This window comes from Bipolaris sorokiniana (genome assembly GCF_000338995.1).
Source record: "Bipolaris sorokiniana ND90Pr unplaced genomic scaffold COCSAscaffold_6, whole genome shotgun sequence".
Taxonomy (NCBI): domain Eukaryota; kingdom Fungi; phylum Ascomycota; class Dothideomycetes; order Pleosporales; family Pleosporaceae; genus Bipolaris; species Bipolaris sorokiniana.
In genome coordinates, this window is record NW_006911900.1 from 875474 (window position 1) to 894749 (window position 19276).

At 51.2% G+C, this 19276-nt stretch overlaps 11 protein-coding genes across 11 annotated transcripts; 5 read left to right on the plus strand and 6 right to left on the minus strand.

Annotated features, from left to right (window-relative positions):
• Window positions 1-68: 68 nt before the first annotated feature.
• On the minus strand, window positions 69-1057 carry COCSADRAFT_36276 (uncharacterized protein). The gene is made up of 2 exons (XM_007700946.1): window positions 871-1057; window positions 69-817 (listed from the first exon to the last, which is right to left on the minus strand). The coding sequence occupies exons 1-2, from the start codon at window positions 1000-1002 to the stop codon at window positions 176-178; spliced, it is 774 nt and encodes a 257-aa protein (XP_007699136.1). The 5' UTR covers window positions 1003-1057; the 3' UTR covers window positions 69-175.
• A 123-nt stretch (window positions 1058-1180) lies between these two features.
• Window positions 1181-1787, minus strand: COCSADRAFT_141258 (uncharacterized protein; the record flags this gene model as incomplete). Its single annotated transcript, XM_007701266.1, has 3 exons — window positions 1181-1397; window positions 1446-1563; window positions 1618-1787. Coding segments are annotated over 3 exons (311 nt in total), but the record flags the coding sequence as incomplete, so codon positions are not given.
• A 48-nt stretch (window positions 1788-1835) lies between these two features.
• Window positions 1836-3255, minus strand: COCSADRAFT_36277 (uncharacterized protein). Its single transcript, XM_007700947.1, has 2 exons — window positions 2835-3255; window positions 1836-2674 (listed from the first exon to the last, which is right to left on the minus strand). The coding sequence occupies exons 1-2, from the start codon at window positions 3018-3020 to the stop codon at window positions 2159-2161; spliced, it is 702 nt and encodes a 233-aa protein (XP_007699137.1). The 5' UTR covers window positions 3021-3255; the 3' UTR covers window positions 1836-2158.
• Window positions 3256-3497: 242 nt separating this feature from the next.
• Window positions 3498-5553, plus strand: COCSADRAFT_316032 (uncharacterized protein). Its single transcript, XM_007701267.1, has one exon. It carries the CDS (start codon window positions 3644-3646, stop codon window positions 5456-5458), a length of 1815 nt encoding a protein of 604 aa, XP_007699457.1. The 5' UTR covers window positions 3498-3643; the 3' UTR covers window positions 5459-5553.
• Window positions 5554-6271, minus strand: COCSADRAFT_316033 (uncharacterized protein). Its single transcript, XM_007701268.1, has one exon. The coding sequence runs from the start codon at window positions 6005-6007 to the stop codon at window positions 5648-5650; it is 360 nt and encodes a 119-aa protein (XP_007699458.1). The 5' UTR covers window positions 6008-6271; the 3' UTR covers window positions 5554-5647.
• Window positions 6272-6327: 56 nt separating this feature from the next.
• On the plus strand, window positions 6328-7649 carry COCSADRAFT_36280 (uncharacterized protein). The gene is made up of 4 exons (XM_007700948.1): window positions 6328-6574; window positions 6638-6707; window positions 6799-7189; window positions 7247-7649. Exons 1-4 carry the CDS (start codon window positions 6536-6538, stop codon window positions 7491-7493), a joined length of 747 nt encoding a protein of 248 aa, XP_007699138.1. The 5' UTR covers window positions 6328-6535; the 3' UTR covers window positions 7494-7649.
• COCSADRAFT_116116 (uncharacterized protein) lies at window positions 7641-8409 on the minus strand. The gene is made up of 2 exons (XM_007701269.1): window positions 8315-8409; window positions 7641-8243 (listed from the first exon to the last, which is right to left on the minus strand). Exons 1-2 carry the CDS (start codon window positions 8351-8353, stop codon window positions 7866-7868), a joined length of 417 nt encoding a protein of 138 aa, XP_007699459.1. The 5' UTR covers window positions 8354-8409; the 3' UTR covers window positions 7641-7865.
• Window positions 8410-8622: 213 nt separating this feature from the next.
• COCSADRAFT_25892 (uncharacterized protein) lies at window positions 8623-9842 on the plus strand (the record flags this gene model as incomplete). Its single annotated transcript, XM_007700866.1, has 2 exons — window positions 8623-8884; window positions 8941-9842. 2 exons carry the CDS (start codon window positions 8623-8625, stop codon window positions 9840-9842), a joined length of 1164 nt encoding a protein of 387 aa, XP_007699056.1.
• Window positions 9843-10578: 736 nt separating this feature from the next.
• On the minus strand, window positions 10579-13011 carry COCSADRAFT_36283 (uncharacterized protein). The gene is made up of 3 exons (XM_007700949.1): window positions 12468-13011; window positions 11339-12359; window positions 10579-11213 (listed from the first exon to the last, which is right to left on the minus strand). The coding sequence occupies exons 1-3, from the start codon at window positions 12671-12673 to the stop codon at window positions 10896-10898; spliced, it is 1545 nt and encodes a 514-aa protein (XP_007699139.1). The 5' UTR covers window positions 12674-13011; the 3' UTR covers window positions 10579-10895.
• Window positions 13012-13148: 137 nt separating this feature from the next.
• COCSADRAFT_141279 (uncharacterized protein) lies at window positions 13149-13984 on the plus strand. The gene is made up of 2 exons (XM_007701270.1): window positions 13149-13293; window positions 13348-13984. Exons 1-2 carry the CDS (start codon window positions 13222-13224, stop codon window positions 13786-13788), a joined length of 513 nt encoding a protein of 170 aa, XP_007699460.1. The 5' UTR covers window positions 13149-13221; the 3' UTR covers window positions 13789-13984.
• Window positions 13985-16017: 2033 nt separating this feature from the next.
• Window positions 16018-19255, plus strand: COCSADRAFT_316139 (uncharacterized protein). The gene is made up of 2 exons (XM_007701271.1): window positions 16018-16064; window positions 16375-19255. The coding sequence occupies exon 2, from the start codon at window positions 16441-16443 to the stop codon at window positions 18802-18804; it is 2364 nt and encodes a 787-aa protein (XP_007699461.1). The 5' UTR covers window positions 16018-16064; window positions 16375-16440; the 3' UTR covers window positions 18805-19255.
• Window positions 19256-19276: the final 21 nt, after the last annotated feature.

The window sequence follows — 19276 nt, forward strand, 5'->3', positions numbered from 1 at the left end:
GCGTAGTAGTCCCACTCCCGTCCCCGCAACTGTCCACGTTATTATGTCATACTGTTTCAGGTTAGCGGCTCTACTCATTGGGACCGTTTGCGTCGCAATCATTCATGAAATACTAGAGACATAACTACACAAAATGCTTCAAATATATACTTTTCACTGTTCGCCTCGACGCAAGTTAGAAGCTAGCACGTATAGCACCTTCTAACCACGCAACACCAGCCATGACTCCGTCCACAACTCTCACTCTCTTACCCTCGACATCTCCCAACTCCTCTATACACGCCTCTCTGACCATCTCATCCATGCCAGCCATACCAGCACAGCCCAGACAGATGGCGCCAACCTTGTCTTTCTTCAAAAGCCTCTTCACGGCATCTTTCATCCGTTTTCGCACCTCGTCGGCAGGCGCATCATGCAGATCCGTGGCGTTGAGTCCTGTAGTTTCCACGCCCGCAAAGCGCTTGCTAGCTTCTGAACCCGTGCCCAAAAAATCAATTGTAGCATCAGTCAGGATGGACTCCCAGATCTTGCCTGTGCTGACGATACCAAATTTTTCGTCAGGATGTATAATCTGAAGTGATGTGCCCACACTGGCCTCGAATATACCAGTGACGGGTTTGCGAGAGCCTCTCACAGTAGCGTGCTCTTTCAGGCGTGGCACAAGAGGATGCTTCGAGTAGCATGCGACAAGGAAGCCATCGTAGCGTGCGAGGTCTTTCTCCAAAGCGGGCAGGCAATGGTCTACTGACTCGGCAGCGTCGTCTTCATTGTTGATACTCTTTGGACCCGAAGGTGCAGTGAAGTACTCGTGTGCGGTCTACTAGCTACGGTTAGTCGCTGGGTCGCTGCTGTGAGTGGCGTTTGATTGACGTCTTTGAATTGTAGTGCATCGACAAGTGGCTTGAGGCCATTCGTCATTTGCTCCGTAGAGTTGGGATTGATGATGAGAACAGACCGCATCTTGCTGTATCTGGGGTTGTGGCCGTGACGATACTCGCCCATGAGTCTACTGTGAACTATGCAGAAGCTGCCTGCATAAATGCCATTTGCCCCGCCCTCAAGGTTGACCTAAATGGCGTGGGATGGGAGAGGTGGATCTCGAGTCCAGGGTGCGACGTGTGACGTCATTCTTATCATAAAGACTTGGCACTTGTCTCAAGCTGTTTGTAAACAAGGAGTGGTGACGATGGCACTAAAATCTCAAACATGCTTATTTTATTAGGCTACTGAGGTTATGGACCATGTATGAATCTGATTGCATATATGTGTGTGCGTGTGACTCCGCATGCATGTGACGCTAAGAAGCTATGCACAGCTTCCACTTGTTCACCGCCGTTCAGATTCGAGCCGTAACGCCATCGCAAAACAAATGTATCAAAATGTGGACGTGTTGAGAGCTAAACATGTGAGCTGGTGGTCACCGTTGGTGAGCCTGTTCGACTTACAAGTCGTGAATCGTTGATGTGAGGAAGATGAATGCTTAGCGGAAGCAAGAGAAACCACCGCACGAGATGCGAAAGGGTGCGCGTCGAACACCGTGCTTGTCAACAACGACACCGCCACCTATAGATATGTTAGCAGCTGCTTGACGACTTTGGAGTGTCGGGTCCATCTTACCAGCCCTCCTTCCGCCAAAGCCCTTGTGCCACATGAGACCCATGTTTGTAGTATGTGTAAATGTGTGTTTGTTCGTGGATGTAAGTAGGTGTGAGTGGAGTGTGTGAAATAGGAATTTAGTGGGGAAGTACTGTGAGGTACGATGAAGAGGTGGAGCAGGGCAGTTATATATTGTACGTGGCTGGCTACGCTGGCCCAAACAGGTCAAGCAATATTGTTGTACATTTGCGTCATCAGTGGCTGATGGTTGAGGCCAAGAGCTTGGAAGTAGCACTGCCACAGCTACATACCATACATTCTCGACTACTAGGCTCTTGCCAGCCCGAAGCTTGCACCGGACAAGCCGATCGACAAGACAATCCGCCATGTCTGCATCGAGGCGCAAGGGAGAAGGCGACCCCTATTCCATGACCATGCTTTTGGTCGAGACCCTTAGAAACAGCACGTGAAGCAAAACACAGCTTGGTCCACTGAGGACCAAAGTTACCAAGTATCACACGCGGAACACTGTGCACGTGAATTCCTATGGCTTGCTATGGACTTATTTTCCCAGTGTCAAGAATAGCCTGTCTCCAATATCGCCTAGTCCCGGCTTGATCATGCCTTTGTCATCAACACCCTTATCGCACGCGCCAACCCACACCTCAACGCCCTCCTCCCACTCACTACAGGCCTTTTGAAGCCCCTCCTCGGTAGCCAGAATACTGCAGACAATGATCTTCTTAACACCCCAGTCCTTGAGCGTATCAATAGCCGCACAAGCCGTCGCACCGGTCGCAATGATGGGATCGACGATGATGGCCAGCTCGGGCTGGGGCTTGGTGGCGCCAGACATGTGCGGGGTGTGATAGGGCAGATTGTTGTAGTATTCGACTGGTTGCAGGGTCGTCTTCTCGCGGTAGAGACCCAGGTGGTGGATGGGGACTGGGGTAGGGAGGAGTGATGAGAGCGCAGGGACCATAGAGAGACCAGAGCGGAGGATAGGCACGAGCGATATAGCAGAGGGGGCGGGTGAGGTGGTGCTCGTTGTGTACTCATACCCCAAGGGCGACTTGTCCTGTAACCATGTTGTTAATGCATGCGCAGATTACACCATTGCTTGTGCTACACGCACTGAGGGCACATGGTTGGTTTTTGCATAATGTTTTGGGTGGAAAAAGTATACCAATGCTCAGGTGTGTGTGTGCACATGAATGCAAGGTGAAATGTGGACGTACTGTGCTTCCCTGCTGTGACTTCAATCCTGAGCCGAGGGCTTCATAGCCCACCATGAGGGCGATTTCATGAACCAGCGTCTGTGCATCACGGGAACCTGTGCTTGCTGACCGTAGCTGGGAGAGTTTTGCCTGAAGACAAGGATGGGTGGACACGTGTGCGTTCTTGGGGAGGTTGGTGGTCGCCATGATGTGCGTATGTGTGTATGTCTGCGTCGGACTGTCACGTGCGATTGAGTGGACGGTGCGATGTCACAGATTCGAAGCAGCCAAGCTTGCAGCGAGACAAGTATGTATGTATATATACAGAGCTTGGGAAAGGAATATTGCTTGTTCAATTCATGGCGGGCATGAGATAGGTAGGTCGAGTAGCGCTACCCCAATGCGGGCGATAACAGCTGACCCGGCGTCGGACAGCGCCGCCCACGCATGGACGAAACAGGGCTGTCCCTGCGCCAATCGGAGAATACAGAAATCGGAGTCAGTGCTCGTGCACTTGGGCATGGCGCAAAAGCCTTGACAACAAATATGGCCCTGACGGGTGTTTATACTTTCTTCTTTGCTTCAGAAGGGGGGCGGAGGTCGAGGGCTGTCTGACGATATATACGCGCTACACGACGGCAGGAGCTGACATCCATCGCGTTACGGGACAGTCTGCTGCGTGGCCTGCCCGACTCCAGCACATCCGTATACAAACATCATATCCACTCATCTTCTGGGCTGTGAGGTGAGATGAATTGAGGGGGACCCAGTTTCTGGTACGGGTCCACGTCATTGTACATCCCAATCTGCAGGCACCCGAGACGCCTGATATGGCGGACCATGCTGGAAACACAGCAGCAGCAGCCGACAACTACGACGATGTTCCCACCAAGCGTCAGTCTCACTACAATAACCAGCGATCGTCGTTGCGCTCGTCGCTCATCTTGGAAGAGCCATCCGCCGGCCCACGACTGCAACCCTGGTCCTCCAGCGATGCCGCGCGACTCGACTTCGATCTCGACTCGGGCATCCCACCCTCAGCCTACGACGACATTGAGCCCTCACCGCTGTCTGCCGGGTCAACCGCCTCGCCTGCGCCCAACATCCCCTACACGCGTCAGCGCCAGCGCACCGACAGCACCTCGAGGTGGAAGGACAAGAACTCCAGCAAGCGCACGTCGCGAAGCACCGCCGATTCCAGGCTCGACAAGTCGCACGACGCAGACGACGCCCTAGCGCCAGGCTCTTGGCTGCACGTCTTCAACGAGGCTGCCCAATCGCCCACTCTACCTACAGCATTCCACAGGCCAAGGACGCGAGGACAGAGCGGCCAGGCCGACACCGAGCCTGCAAACTCATCGCTGCCACAGGTCCAACCATCAGCAAGACTTGCAGTCCCGCAAGAGCGTCCGATACATGGTTCACCGTCGGCTTCGCAACTGAGCATCACCGCCCTGCCCAGCATGGTGTCTGGGAAGGAAGAAGATCATGCTGGTCACTATGTGCGTTCGAAGCCCACACCAGGAGCACGGAGAGCATCCCAGATCGCAACAGAGCTGTACACAGTCTCTTACTTGATATTCTTCTCCATCTGGGGAACACTGGCACGTATCGGCCTTCAAGCCCTCACTTTCTACTCCGGCACACCTCTAACCTTCTCTGAACTATGGGCCAACGTCGCCGGCACATTGATAATGGGCTTCCTAGCAGAAGACCGTCGTCTTTTTGCTGCAGAGTGGGGAAATCGGGGGGAAGGCCTGCCAGAGCCCTCGGATGAACCCGCACTCCAACAGGCCGACAAAGCGCGCCATGGAAAGGTGAAGAAGACGATCCCGATGTATATTGGCCTTGCGACTGGGTTCTGTGGCTCGTTTACAAGCTTCTCAAGCTTTATTCGCGACGTCTTTCTATCGCTATCCAACGATCTCAAGGCCCCCATCAGCCATCCGTACCCTGCGAACACCCCGCTTCCTCCGACAGGCAGTCTTTTACCCAGGAACGGTGGATACTCTTTCTTGGCTCTGTGCGCTACCATTATCATTACCATAGCTACGTGTTACTGTGCGCTACACGTGGGCGCACATATAGCCCTTGGGCTAGATCGCTTCACGCCGACACTGCCCTTTCGCACCACGCGCCGCATCGTCGACCCGATTTTTGTTGTTTTGGGCTGGGGCGTATGGCTTGGAGCGATCATCATGGCCGCTGCTCCGCCAAATGACGTGTGGCGTAGTCAAGCTCTCTTTGCTTGTGTCTTCGCGCCTATAGGATGTCTCCTCCGGTACTACATTTCCATGTACCTGAATCCAATCAACTCGTCTTTTCCCGTTGGCACCTTTACCGTCAACATATTCGGCACAGCGGTCATTGGCATGACGTACGATTTGCAACATGTATCGCTCAGCACCACGGGGCTTGTTGGTGGAGGCCTCGTAGGCTGTCAGGTGCTGCAGGGTATCATGGACGGATTCTGCGGCTGTCTGACCACCGTATCAACCTGGATCGTCGAAATCGATGCTTTGAAGAGGAAAGCTGCGTACGTGTACGCAAGTCTGAGTGTTGTGACAGCATTCGCGCTTTTACTTATTATTATGGGGAGTGTAAGATGGACCGTGGGATGGGAGGTAATTTTGTGCAAGACGTAGCAAGCTTGTACATGTCTAATAGTCAGGAATTTCTTCTGGCATGAAATGTGGCGCCGTTGGGAAATGTATTCGACATGTAGTTTGATGCGATATGAAGGAACAGGCGAGGGTAATGTGTGTATGATTTTCTTTTATCTTGGCTGGAGCCCCTCATATACCCCAGAATAATAGGCATGGATTTCTTTTCGGTCAAGTGATATTCCCATCAAGTTGAAAGTATAGCCCCCAATGGTTCTTGCAGCCTGGATTGAATTTACTCGTGCATCTTGTGCATTTGCTCCCGCTCTCTAGGTACTCATCTACGGTCAGGACATGCTTGCACTGCCCACATAGCACAGCACTCTCATCTCGTCGCGTTGGGGGCCAAACTTCTGATGTATGCGTCTCGAGCGCATCGTGGCAGCTGATGCACGCGTAGAATTTCTTGCAGCAGAAATGCTTAATAGCAATGATGTCGAGCGGGGAGTGCCAATGTGCGCATTGCGTGAGTGGTGTTACTGATAGGCCATAGACGGTAGGGTCTCCATCGTTTTCTGCGGGCTCGGACATGATGTTGGCGTGGCGGTTCTAGCCAGCGACAAGTCGCACGTGGAGTTCGGAAGATGTTGGTTGCGTGAGGCTTGGCTGAAGGATAACTTCGGGACGATCAGTGGGCCGTTTCTGTCATAGCCGCACCTCTTCAGGTCTGCAAACGTCAAGCAGGCCATGAAGTTGCGCTATTATTGCTACTGCACACATGACCCAAGCAGCTGTGAACGCACGGCAGACTCCTTCGGCGCGCTGCGCTGCCCTCGATTTGACAGCTGGTGAATCGCTTGCTTGCACAACCAGGGTTGCCAGTTGGAAAAAAGAAATTTCACGATGGGGTCCGCATCTCCAGTCTTTCAGAAGCAAGCCGGGGTTCGGCGAATCTCTCAAGACGTCACTGGCCCCGCGCGTTACCCCCCGCTAAGCTTTAATACCTACTGTAGCTCAGCTCAACAACGCATCTCAAACACACCTGAACTCACCTTCAATTGAGCATACTTGATACCCTCACATATTCTTTCTAGCCAGTTTGTATAAACAACCGCCAAAATGGGTCGCCAATTCTTCGTCGGTGGAAACTTCAAGATGTACGTTACAACCCGAGCCGCAAGTACCGGCACGACAATGGCAAAGAGCTGACTATCCTAAAGGAACGGTACGATCAAGTCGATCACCGAAATCGTCGACAACCTGAACAAGGCCAAGCTCGATGAGAACACTGGTAAGTGCAAATCGCCATATGAGCCTTAAGCAGAGGACTTGGAACCTGCATCACACCACTGCAAATACAGTAAACTGACACATGCAAACAGAAGTTGTCATTGCACCACCATCTCTCTACCTCCTTCTGACCCGCGAACACCTCCGTAAAGGAATCGAGGTTGCAGCGCAAAACATCTTTGACAAGCCCAACGGCGCCTTCACCGGCGAGATCTCAGTCGAACAGCTCAAGGACAGCGGTATCACATGGACCATCCTGGGTCACTCTGAGCGCCGCCAGATCCTACAGGAGAATGACGACTTTGTCGCCAGCAAGACAAAGGCAGCAGTCGACGGTGGTCTAGGTGTGATTCTGTGCTGTGGTGAGAGTCTGGAACAGCGTGAGGCGGGTGAAACCGTCAACGTTGTTACCAAGCAGCTCAAGGCCGTTGCCGACAAGATCAAGGACTGGAGCAAGATCGTCGTTGCCTACGAGCCTATCTGGTATGTCGGCATGGGGAAACGCTAGCTACTCAAACATGATGTACTAACCAATACCAGGGCTATTGGTACCGGCAAGGTTGCTACCACTGAGCAAGCCCAAGAAGTCCACGCCGCTCTCCGTGAGTGGCTCAAGAAGGAAGTCTCAGCAGAGGCTTCTGAGAAGACCCGTATCCTGTACGGCGGAAGTGTCTCGGAGAAGAACTGCAAGGAGCTTGCCAAGCAGCCCGACATTGACGGTTTCCTTGTTGGCGGTGCCAGCTTGAAGCCTGCGTTCGTCGACATTATCAACAGCCACCAGGCATGAATCCCCCGGAGTGATGCTCGTCTATAGCTGACGGAAGCTCGTACTGGAAGGAAAATGATGAAGTTATGAGAGATAGCTCTCTGCCAGAAATCAAATAGGTTGGAGCATAATAAACGCTTTTGAATATCAATGATAAAGATCGATATAACCCGTGAATACTTTTTCTTGATTTTTTTTTGATTTGATATACTATTTGTACATATGATTTGTTCGGTGCACTCAGATTAGCATGGCTTGTCTGCCTTCACTTTTATCCGAGTACTGCTTGGCTTGGCCACACTGGCCGTGTAGTCGAATCGCTTTGGTCTTTGACGGCCGGCAATCGTGACTTGTGCTACCAGCTATTTCGAACTCCTAGGTCCCTTCAAATTCCTATATCTTGATTTTGCTTCCATGGAACGGACTCCAAATACCCCTCACGCTTTCATTCAAACTCTTCACCGGTCGTCCGTCTAGTTTCCTGTTCTTCTCTCCTGTGCTGTTCCTCAGCATCTCAGCCTTTTCCCGTACGCCCTCGTTCTGCAGATTCTTGACACATATTGATCGCTGGGCTCCATTGATGTAGTTTGCGACGATGCCCGGGTGGTGGGCCGGTCGTGGGCTGACGGAGATTTCAATCTGAGGGTTGCGCTTGGCAAAAGCTGGAAGGGATGACTTGATGAAGGCATTCATGCCGCGCGAGGACCCCCACCAGTTGCAGTAGTGGAAGGTTAAGGATTTGCAGGGCAGGACAAAAGCCCCAACGCCATTCTGTGAAAGTGCAATTGTTAGCAGCCGGCGTGGGAGGACATGGTGAATGCATTCTCAGGGCCTTGACATACTTGAGACTTTGCGACCGTCTTGAGAGCCGCGACAGGCATTTTGGCGTGCAATTGCGGCTGGGAGACTCGTAGTGCCTTCTCTTAGCCAACCTCAGAGGCCAAAGTCTGGCTGCTGGCGCACTGTTCTCACGTGCCCTGTCGCAGCCTAGGATTGCGCTAGTGCGAACTCCGCGTCGCAACTTGTTGCCAAGCCTATCAGCCCTCAAAGAACCAGAAACACCTTCTCTCGTCACTTCTTCAACCCTCCACCCCATATTTCCAACTACTCCACACCGCCATCTGGAGCGCATTCCAGAAATCACGCCAAAATGACACATTTACTCCCGCCGATGCTGTTGAACCTCTTCGCCCCGCGGCCGCCGCTGCGATGGGTTGAACCTACTGACCACGCGCCAGAGAAGCGTTGCACCCCCAAGATTGGCGGCATTGCGCAATACATGGACGCCCTACGCGAATACAAGGACAATGATGGCTACGTGCCCACCGACAGCTGGCTGCAGAAACGCGACCGCAAGAAGCTCGAAAAGAAGGAGAAACAGGAGAAGCTTATTACCGAAGGTGTCAAGAATTGTACGTCAGGACGCGCAGATAAATTCTTCATAATTTCAACGCTAACTCTGATACAGACAAACCCTCCGAAGATCCAAAGGTACAGGGCGACGCCTTCAAAACACTCTTCGTGTCTCGTCTATCCTACGGCATCACCTCTGACGACCTCGAGCGCGAGTTTGGTCGCTACGGTCCCATTGAGCGTATCCGCATCGTCGAAGACATCACGCAGCCAGAAGACGCGCCACCCAAGAAGCGCAAGCGCGGTTATGCCTTTATTGTGTTCGAGCGTGAGAAGGATATGAAGGCTGCCTACAAAGAGACAGATGGCATCAAGATCAAAGACCGACGTGTTCTAGTCGACGTTGAGCGCGGTCGCACAGTTTCTGGGTGGCGTCCACGTCGCTTTGGTGGTGGCCTTGGCGGTCGAGGTTACACAAAGGGGCCATCTGCCCGCGGACCTGGTGGCGCAGGAGGTTTTGGAGGTGCCCCCGCCGGTCCTGGTGGATTCGGAGGCCGCGGTGGTGGCTTCAACAGTGGTTTCGGTGGACGAGGTGGAGGTCGTGGAGGCTTTGGCGGTGATCGAGGAGGTTTCCGAGGTGGAAGTGGAGGCTTTGGTGGCGGTGGCCGAGGCGGCGGCGGCGGGGGTTACGGCGGTGGACGAGGAGGTATCGGGTACCAATCGAACGGATATGGGCCTCCCGATGGTGCTCCCGCTGGTCCTCGTGGTCCCCGAAGCGGCGGTTTCGGTGGCGACCGAGGAAGTGGTGGTTACGGAGGCGATCGTGGTGGTGGACGGCACGACGATAGACGTGGCGGGGGTAACGACCGAGGATCCAGCGGTGCTAACAACGAACCGCTCGGCAGCAGGGATCGATACCGTGACAGTGGGTATGGTGGAAGCCGAGACGATGGCTCGCGGAAGCGCGCGTACGATGGTGACAGCTACGACGACCCGCGAACACGACGAAGGTACTAAGCTCGATTTACGGCTAAGCCATGTTGTGCAATGGTTTGTCAAAAAGGTTACCTCCCTTTTCTTCGCCCCAGCCTTTCTCGTCAACGAGGGTAAGATCGACTCTGTTCAGCTCTTGACGTTTCGACTCTACAGCACAGCACGCAGTATAGGAGGGTAAGGAGCACGCAACACCAAAAAGACACTCCTAGGCACCATTGCATATCTCGAGTTACCTCTACCATACCCGGACTTCCACTACCCAAAATCGTCCCTTTCATGTTTGCAGCTTTTGAAAGGTATAACGCCATTCCACGAGCCAAGGCATCCCGTCGGACACTCGAGCATGTTAGTTTGCAAGGGAAACAACGAATATCTTCTTGACGGGTAGGGCAAATAGGTGATATCTTCCTCCTTTTTCCGTTTTCACGCATGTCTTAATAGCTTCATGTTGCCGTTTCCTTTTTTCTTTTTTCTTTATTATAACCTTTTTTGCTTTCTTCTTTGCTTGGGGTAGGTTAATGTAAGTGTATTTTGAAAGCAATATGTTTTTTCCCTTTAGTCTACAGCATCAAGGTAAGGCCACACAGGTAAGGGAGTTTTTAATAATTCCTAGCTTGGTGATCCTTATCGTATGGTGGTTTGCATACACATATACAAACACACACAAGCCAACGAAGAATTGATTTTGTTCGGCTGCTGTTGGTGCTGCTGATGTAAGTTTGAATGACCATTATTGGTTTGATGTAAAAAGTATGTATTGTGTATTGTTTCGTGTAAGGACGGGTATGTCTTCCATGCTCGTTTTTCTTCTCTTGATACTAGTGCTTCAGTCGTCTTGTATCTTCCAACTTATCTTCCTGTAGAAACAAGGGTACTGATCCAACAATCACCCCTTCCTTTTTTTTCATCTACACAATCCCTCTCGATCCACTCTGCCACAACCGTATCTCCTCTTTAGTACCCTGCCCAGGCTGTGGTTTACGAAACGTACGCGTCACCCCTATGTGCGACTCAGCACCAAAACTCTCCTCTCTCTCTCTCTCTCTCTCTCTCACACACACACACACACCCTTTTTACTTTCTCCGCCCATGCTTTGCAATCAAACTACGAGACTCACCACAGAGCCAAATATGCGGTCCAGCTTCCCCATCCTGCAACCCATGCTCATTAATAATACTTTCAATCTGACGGGCGCGCCCACGATTCGCACTCAGCGTTGTGAGATTCTGGACCCATCCGTAAAGGAAGATGGATCTGTTGAGAGGACCCAGCTCTGCTGCTATTATGCGTGCGACAGCGGGGAGGGTGTCGGTGAGGGAGTCGAGGTTGGGTGATTTAACGGTTATGGGGAGGGCGAAGCCTGGGGGGACGGGGTGGTCGGACAGACTTGCCTGGGAAATATCGCTGTCAGTTGGCAATTTCATCATGTACTACTGAAATCTTATTTCGAAAAGAAGAGAGTTATCAAGGGACTGGGAGAATCAGGTGGATTAAGGGAAATTATTAGTGAACATACCCATTCTGCAACCAACTCCTGCAAAGACCGCGCTTCCCAGTCTCCCTGTCCTAACAACAGATCCGCTCTCAGCCTCTCTGTATCCGTAGCTAGAGTCTGCACGATAAGATTCATCTGGTCGGCTGCTTCGCGCGTGCATACCATAGGATGCGCCTTGATAGCTGGGTAAAGATGCGTAGGAAGCAAATGCTCCTCTGCTTCCTCTTCGATTTGCGCGCGCACCTCACCGGGGTACCAGTCTAGTATCGGACAAGGTTTGTGCGAGATATCTGATATGAGGGCAAGGAGGATGGTGCAATCGATGTTTAAAGTGTTGCTGAGAGCCCGGGAGCGATCGATGAGGAGGTGTGGGAGAACATCGTCAATTGCAGGTGCTGGGGGAATGTCGTCGCCGCATTGCACAATGGCGCCTGTAGCTCGGATTTTGTTGATGATGGAATCGATGGGTACGGATTTACCGGCGACGATTCTTGTGAGGACGAAGCGGACTTTGGGTGGGCGGCCGCGGATGGGGTTTGCCTGGGCTGCTCGAGCGAGTTGACGGGCATTGCGTACAACGTCGACTTGGTCTTCGTCATCATCTTCATCATCAATTCCGATTGAGTGTGCGTCTAGTGTATCCTCGTCTTCGTCGGAATCAAAGTCGTTGACCCATCCCAGCTTGGCGAGGTCAAAGAGAATCCGCTTTTCGGAAACGGTCGAGACGCGGATCCACTCACTGCCTTCTTCGGCAACAATATCAACAAGCGCAGCGGTTTTGTTCTTGGCTTGGCTTCCCTTGGATAGGCTCAGACCTTTTGTCGTGTGCTTGCCTGCTGGTGCTTTGTGCCGGTGCCAGAAGAAGTACTTTCTGAAGCTCTGGAGTCCATGTGAGCGCTTTGCTGCGCTCCATAGTGCTTCATAGTAGAGAAGATTTGACGAAACAATGTAGTGTCTAGCTTTCTCCTCGTCCATATCTGAGCCTACTAGCTTTTTTAGAAAGGCTAGCTCGTTGCGCATGTCATTGCGAAGATTACGATATCTGGTCAAGTTAGCCGTACGTAAAGCATTTGGGAGAGTAATATGCAAGGTGGATGACAGGAGTTCGTCCACACCTCAAAGCGTATTAGGCTCGTCTGATATAACCTACTCTACTGGATTGTGGACTTTGCCAACTTTTTGTTTCTCGAGAACCGCCGCCACATATGTCTCCACTTCATCGTGCAAGTGCTTTCCGCGTTCTACCAGACCTTGGATAGTAGCTTCCAGTTCGGCTCGTGGAGTGGGCGTTTTGTCTGGAGTATGGTCATGTCCAAGATTCAGACTGTCAATTTCTCTGGCAATATTTTCCGCCATGATGCCAGAATCCAGAAAGAGTAGTCCGAGTGCCAAAGATGGCGTTACAAATGAGTAGCGAATTGTCGAACGATGGACAAAATTTCCAAGACATCTATCGTTGTGGAAAGCAGGCTAATTATAGCTCATGATAGGAAGTGCTTTTCTTGTTGCCAGCGATGCTGAGAGATGAGTCTCTTCAGCGTGTATTTAATGCCAGCTGTAGCAAGGAAAATTGTATAGTAGATCTTAATCGTGCTAAAGCTATGGAAATTGTGACCCAAGCGTGGTGTAGAAGATTCGATGAGGCTCGATGTCGACAATCGCGGCTGCCTGGATGTGTGCTAGTACAACTGAATGTTAAGCTATTCGAACAGTCATGTCATAGTTGCCTCGGTGCGCCCTGTTCTGCCATAGTCAATAGTCGTCTGCGCCCTTCATAAGTCGGAGGCTGCGAGTCCAGACCGACGTTCGCCCGAGCGCAACCCCGCCAAAAGTTGCCCGCATACCGAAGCTGGCCTAATCGTCCTCCACCTTGCAATTGCTCCAGCCAGCCTGTAACCGTCACAATGCCGTACTTTGCTACGAGTGCCGAGTGGTACGAGCAGTCATCACTACTGCTAAAAGCCCGCCCAACAACTGTAGGAGAAGCTATGCGCAAAGCACGCAACATGCCCTTCTAATCGAGTTCCTAGACACGCATCACCTCCAAATACTCTGTCCACAAGCCCACAGCCACCAAGATCAAGAAGCGACAAAAATATGAGGAGAAGAAGGCATCGCGACCAGCAGACAAGGCGCGAGACTCGTCACCACAACCACAATCGCAAGACGTGGAAGAAGTAACGGCCACCTTTACGCTGAAGACATACGACCCGGAGTCGGGAACATGTCTGCAATATGAGACCAACAAGGGCGCCGAGGTTGGAAGGCTAATTGGAAACCTGGGAAGGCTAGGGAGGCATATGGCAGCGCTACCGGAGACGACAGAGGATTTGAGCATGCCAGCGGGCGGCGAGGGCGCGGCGACACCGCAGGTTGACGAGAGCGGCGACGTCAAAATGGGTGGCACGGCACCAGATGCGAAGGCCGGCGCAGGAACAGGAGGAAAGAAGAAGAAAAAGGGCAAAAAATGAAGAGTCAAGCTTTGAGGAGCATTCAAAACCACACCATACCAGCTTGGCGTCAAGACTTGAAGGCGCTGCGAATTCGATGTATGAAGACCGCATATTGCAGGAAACCTGGAAAATGGGCAGTCACGGTACTGGCACTTGTATATCAGAGACGGCGCGAGTAGCGCATGACTACCGAATCGAAGATACCCGTCCCCACACATGACTCTTTCCAATCTCTTGATACCTGGGAGGAACATATCATTAGGGCGGAAATTTGCCTAATCCATCCTATTTTGACATGCTAAACATATTTTAGACTTTATTCGCAGGTTAAGTCATTGGTATACTGAGTGCAGCCCTGCAAGGCCAACAACACAAGGCTCACCCGAATATTACAAGCGAACCTTCGCAGAAGTCTGGACCCCCCCCCTCTCCCGCGTCGATTGCCGACAAAGGACGCGCAACATTCGAATATTCATCGATTACAAAGTTCATCCGAAACTATCAGGGGGCTCACTCTAGTATGTCCGTCAAGTGGCCCGGAGCATGGGCCTAGAATCCATCCATGAAATCATCTCGTATGCAAGCGTTATCATTTCGTATACTCCAGCTGCCATGGCTGAAGGATCGCCCATCCGGTGAACTCATTTTCTCAAAGGCAACGGGAGAGACTGCGGGGTAGGAAGGGTGTTGGTGGGGAGAATCCTCCCGTGTCTCTCAGACATGTGTTGTGCGCCACCGACGGTAATCTTGGATATCAGAGATTCCTTGGTATGCACGCATTCGGCGCTTAGAGCTCATCAAGGAAGGTAATCGTTTTCTGCAGAATTGATATCAGGTGTTTGTGAGTGTGTACAGTGAGTTAACACATGCAAAAGCATCACGATTCAAGAGCGTAACTACGAACTGACGACGTCTTAAATTGGTGAACTGGAATGTTGACTTTTCCTATCGAAAATGCCGAGATATAAGAACATGGTCTGGCCTTCTTATTGCATATTTATTAGATTATAGCAGAGAAAGTGTAATCGTTGTATGGATTTCACTGCCTACGTCCGGTGGGCAGCTGGTGATCACGTACATGGCTTGTATCGTATACGACGTGTCTGTTTCCAATAAGCCCTCGGTAATTTTACTCTTCCCGTTCCCGTTATCGAGCAAATTGTTGATGTTGCAACCAAAAAACAGATGAGGCTGAATGTTAGAAATGTCAGACGAGTGGCTTGCATATTGCATGCAGTGTGTATCCGGTCAATTTCGTATGTTTAATGCCACCCGCAGGCATCCGGTAATTGGGATCAGGCAAGTTTTATTTTAGGGCCAAAGGGCAAAGTGACATGCATGAAGGGGCGTCGTTACCCAGTCGGCAAACAGATACAGCGCCAGGCTGCATGAGTGGAGGTGTTTTACATACTGCGAACGCATGGCAACCAGCCGCCCTGCGGGATATATGCTAACAGATAGTCGGTCTCCTCAAGAGCCCAGCATTTGTCGCTTGTTGTCTTGTTCGTAGATTCTTTAGTATATACAGGAGGGTAGGGATTCTAATACGATGTGGTGTAACCTATTGACATGTATCGGAGCTGGGCTAACGATAAACATGTGGGTTCCGGTAAGCGAAAAGAAATTCTTTGTATAACGCGATACAAGAAGAACAGTGGGAGGACCTTTGGTCCCATACTAGTCTTGGTACTTGGCTGTCGATAAGATCAATGAACGCGACAGGCGGGCGGCGCAGACGGCAACCGGATAGAAAATGGCGTTAACAACCGTTCATGTGTGGATAGAACTATGTAACGGTTGAGCTAAATGGCTGTCATTCTGGTGGCTTGTGATGGCTAGTTGCCTTCTTTCATAGCGTAATGATGGTGTAGTGAACCATGCATGGACCAGCGCCTGGCCATGGCGCGGAATTAGTGCCTACACTCGCCTTGTTCTTCTCCAAACGTTCACCTCGACTACATCGTTTCCAATCTCATACAAATGTCTGCAACTAGGCCATAACAAAAAAACAGCGCTAAAAAAACTACACGATACTCGCAAGCCGTCACAGTGAAGTCGCTTACATATACGCGACCATGTCATGATGAACTTGTCATCAGGCTACATCCAAGATCGTCACTTAAGTCCTCCAGATGTGTGGCGCGCTGCTTGTACATATGCACGTTGGGAGGACCTTTGGCCTTCCGGTAAATCCCCAGGCTCAAAAACACGTAACTGGCTAGCCGTACCTTGTGTCGCATAAGAAGGCAAAAGGCGATTTGCCTGTCTACCCCTCAGCCTTGTGGCTTCGACCGGTCAGTGCCCCGATGCCAACGGTTAAGCGGGGTTCGTGAGAACCATTCATGTTGATCAATTGGCGCATGTTTCACTTGCACTTCTAGAGGCGGATTGGATGCGATGGTCCCAGTCCGAAAAGGGCCTTTATCTCCGCCTGCATCAGTATAGTAACACCACTGCTGTAGCAAAAGTGAGGCCTGCAATGACTATCAACATCAAGTTGATTCTGATTTCTATATCTTCCATCGATTTTCTCACAATATCTATCTAGTTCATCATCTCACCTTTCTTTAGTCGACAAGCCTTCTGCTAACACAAACATCGAAGCTTTGTTCAATCATTTTCTGTTAACTGGCACTACTTTCTCTTTCGGCTATCTCAGCCCTCTGAATCATGGCCCATCAAATGCCTATACCACAACACACTCAATACCCGGGTCCGATACCTCAGCATCATCAAAACGCTGGGCAACAGCGACATAACTCGAGCGGACAACACCAGAGCTTTGGGCAAAACTCTCCAAGAGAGTCTGAAGATTTTCCCTCAGATTCCATCCAAGCCCCTCTTCTCGTATCATTCATCCTAGAGAGGCCCAGGAATGATATCAGCTGGGAAGATGTTGTCCCTGAGCAACAACACGTCAGAGCTCATGACCTCAAAAAGGAGGTACTGAAGTTTCGACGTAACTACAACAACGTCAAAAAGGCTTTGGACGAAATCTCCTCACCAAACTGTCGCAGAATCATCAATGAACTGGTCGAAGAACAGAACATCGCGCTGACTAAACACAACCCGACCATGGAGTACAGGATCGTGAGTCTGGTAAAGAAGTTCCGAGAACGCGCCTCTTTGACGCGCCGCGAGAGATACCTGGCACGTGTGGACATAATCTTGGAAGCAGAAGACTCTGGCCTCCAAGGTACAAAGACAGGAGTTGGAATGGCTGGCGATAAACTTCAAGATCTCAACAGGACCAAGCAGGGCGACGGTCTTCCACAGTTTCAAGGTCGAGTCAGCAATCAAAGCCAGAATATGTCAGCACCACAACAAATGCCTCAGCAGCGACCTCAAACTCATGGCCCGCATAACATGCCACCTCCTCCACACCCTGAGCTACCGCGTGGCCAGCCTCCTCCTCTTCATGTTGTTAATCAAGGCAACAATCATATGCCGATACCCGCTCTCCATGTACTGCCTCCACTTCCAATTCCACCTCAACCACATCCAATTGGAGTTATGAACGGGCAAACTCCAGTAGCTGGCCCACCTGCGCCGCCACCGCCACCACCACCACCACCACCACCTAATGGAGGGGCCCATCCAGCTATGTCAGGACCTCGCGGGCACCAACCACCAATCCAGCCACCCCTGCCACAGGGTCTATCAGGAATGCCCGGCAGTTACCCCGAAGCTATGCCAATGCCAGTGCCAAGGCACATACCAGCTCGTAGGTCAGGCCCGGCCAACCAGACAATGGACCCCGAGTTGCCTAGGAGCCAGCAAACCAAGCACAGGAGCCACATGGATTCGTCCAGCTTATACTCCGAGAGTGAAGTTAGTTGGGAAGATGAGTCGGAGGATTCTAGCTTCGTTGACATTGAGAGCGACATGCATGGGGAAATGCGTCCACGCGAACCCGAACGCGGAAGGCATGCTAAGGTGTCAAGGAACAGTCCGAAACATCGTATGCATAGTAGAAGTAAGCGGCAAAGTCGAAGTCGCAGCCAGAGTCACCTACGCAGAGACATTCACCAGCAAAATGCACAGCGACCAATGCGGAGACATCGAACCAACAGTGATATCGACGAAGGATACACTGGCAGACGTACGCCAGACATACCAAGTTCGAGTTCTCCTCAACCCTTGCGTGCGAAGCTCTCTAGTCAAGTGCCAGCGAACATCCACATCCATATGAACACGAATAATAGTGGAGATGAGAGAACACGCAGCGGCAATGCCTCGCCCACCAGTCTCTACAGTGAAAAGAGAATGCCAGGGAAAATGTACAGTTCACACGACGATATGTCTGATGCATCGTGGGATCGCGCAAGCGGCACTGGTTCCTGGCACACCTCGTCTGTCCACACGGCCGAAGATAATATCTGGGATGTACCTTCTCGCCCTCCGACTGTGAAGCATGAGCACAAGCAACGCAAGCCGACTTTTACAGTGCGCCCAGACGCCTTTGATCCGCAGCGTCGAAGCCCCAACTCCAACACTGCTGATCTGCGTTCCGCACAAAGGCCTAGATACCCCAGGGAACCAAGCAACGAGCACATGCCTACTCGCTCATCCATGCGGGAGCCCATGCGGGAGCCGGAGCCGGAGCCGGAGCGCGACCGTGAGCACGCATCTTACACTGACGACCAACAACCCTACCATCCCCGTCCTGATCTTCCGCACCGCCGCACCACACCAGCCTTGCCTCGCGCCCAACACGCCAACTCATTTGCTTCATCATATCCTCATCCCCCTCCTAAACCCGTCCGCGCCTCCTCTTTCACACCAGATGTATATGATCACGCGTACACACCATCCCAGCTGCGTAAGAGACAGACAGAAGCTGCACCACGTGACGAGCAAATTAATCTACGTGACTTGCGCGATGCGCTGGAATGGGCACGCGAGAGGAACAAGGAGAAGGAAGGTATGCAGTCGACAAGGTATGGAGATAATGTCTCTAGAAGGAGGAGAAGGGATTCTACCATGGATTACGATGATGAGTGGGATTTTGATCGAAGGGGCGGTAGGTACTAAGTTTACGGTCTTTTCCATTCTTCTTCTTCTTCTTCTTCTTCTTCTTCTTCTTCTTCTTCTTCTTCTTCTTCTTCTTCTTCTTCTTCTTCTCCTCCTCCTCCTTTTTCCTTTTGTGCGCATATGAGGTTTACTTTCGGAGCGTGATATTTTGTATTCTCTTTTTATTTTCCTTCACGATGTTACAAATTTTGAAAAGACCAAAAACAACAACAGAGAATTGCTACATATCGCTAATCAGTTTCGCTTTTATATACATATATACACATGTATATCTATGCGATGCGCATAAGACCTTTGTATAGCTCACTTTCATCTTTCTGGGATAAGTTATATAGGTTTCGCTTCCAACGCACAGCAATATGTATCCTTTGGTATCCAAATTCGCAGTAGTAATAGCAATTTGCACTTAGCTTCACTTTTACTATTCAATATGTATATTTACCCTGATACATTCCCTTCCTTTTGTTGCTCT

Bases quoted from the DNA above. Each gene is read 5' to 3' on its own strand.
- COCSADRAFT_36280 (XM_007700948.1), top strand. From the start codon at position 6,536: ATGGGTCGCCAATTCTTCGTCGGTGGAAACTTCAAGATG. The intron at 6,575-6,637 runs TACGTTACAACC...CTATCCTAAAGG, and splicing joins TCGGTGGAAACTTCAAGATG to AACGGTACGATCAAGTCGAT. The intron at 7,190-7,246 runs GTATGTCGGCAT...AACCAATACCAG, and splicing joins GTTGCCTACGAGCCTATCTG to GGCTATTGGTACCGGCAAGG.
- COCSADRAFT_316139 (XM_007701271.1), top strand. From the start codon at position 16,441: ATGGCCCATCAAATGCCTATACCACAACACACTCAATACCCGGGTCCG.
- COCSADRAFT_36277 (XM_007700947.1), bottom strand. From the start codon at position 3,020: ATGGCGACCACCAACCTCCCCAAGAACGCACACGTGTCCACCCATCCT. The intron at 2,675-2,834 runs GTACGTCCACAT...ACATGGTTACAG, and splicing joins AGTCACAGCAGGGAAGCACA to GACAAGTCGCCCTTGGGGTA.
- COCSADRAFT_36283 (XM_007700949.1), bottom strand. From the start codon at position 12,673: ATGGCGGAAAATATTGCCAGAGAAATTGACAGTCTGAATCTTGGACAT. The intron at 12,360-12,467 runs GTAGGTTATATC...TAACTTGACCAG, and splicing joins AAAGTCCACAATCCAGTAGA to ATATCGTAATCTTCGCAATG. The intron at 11,214-11,338 runs GTATGTTCACTA...GATATTTCCCAG, and splicing joins AGGAGTTGGTTGCAGAATGG to GCAAGTCTGTCCGACCACCC.
- COCSADRAFT_36276 (XM_007700946.1), bottom strand. From the start codon at position 1,002: ATGGGCGAGTATCGTCACGGCCACAACCCCAGATACAGCAAGATGCGG. The intron at 818-870 runs GTCAATCAAACG...CGTAGCTAGTAG, and splicing joins ATGCACTACAATTCAAAGAC to ACCGCACACGAGTACTTCAC.
- COCSADRAFT_116116 (XM_007701269.1), bottom strand. From the start codon at position 8,353: ATGCCTGTCGCGGCTCTCAAGACGGTCGCAAAGTCTCAA. The intron at 8,244-8,314 runs GTATGTCAAGGC...GCACTTTCACAG, and splicing joins AGACGGTCGCAAAGTCTCAA to AATGGCGTTGGGGCTTTTGT.
- COCSADRAFT_316033 (XM_007701268.1), bottom strand. From the start codon at position 6,007: ATGTCCGAGCCCGCAGAAAACGATGGAGACCCTACCGTCTATGGCCTA.
- COCSADRAFT_141279 (XM_007701270.1), top strand. From the start codon at position 13,222: ATGCCGTACTTTGCTACGAGTGCCGAGTGGTACGAGCAGTCATCACTA. The intron at 13,294-13,347 runs GTAGGAGAAGCT...TCGAGTTCCTAG, and splicing joins TAAAAGCCCGCCCAACAACT to ACACGCATCACCTCCAAATA.
- COCSADRAFT_316032 (XM_007701267.1), top strand. From the start codon at position 3,644: ATGGCGGACCATGCTGGAAACACAGCAGCAGCAGCCGACAACTACGAC.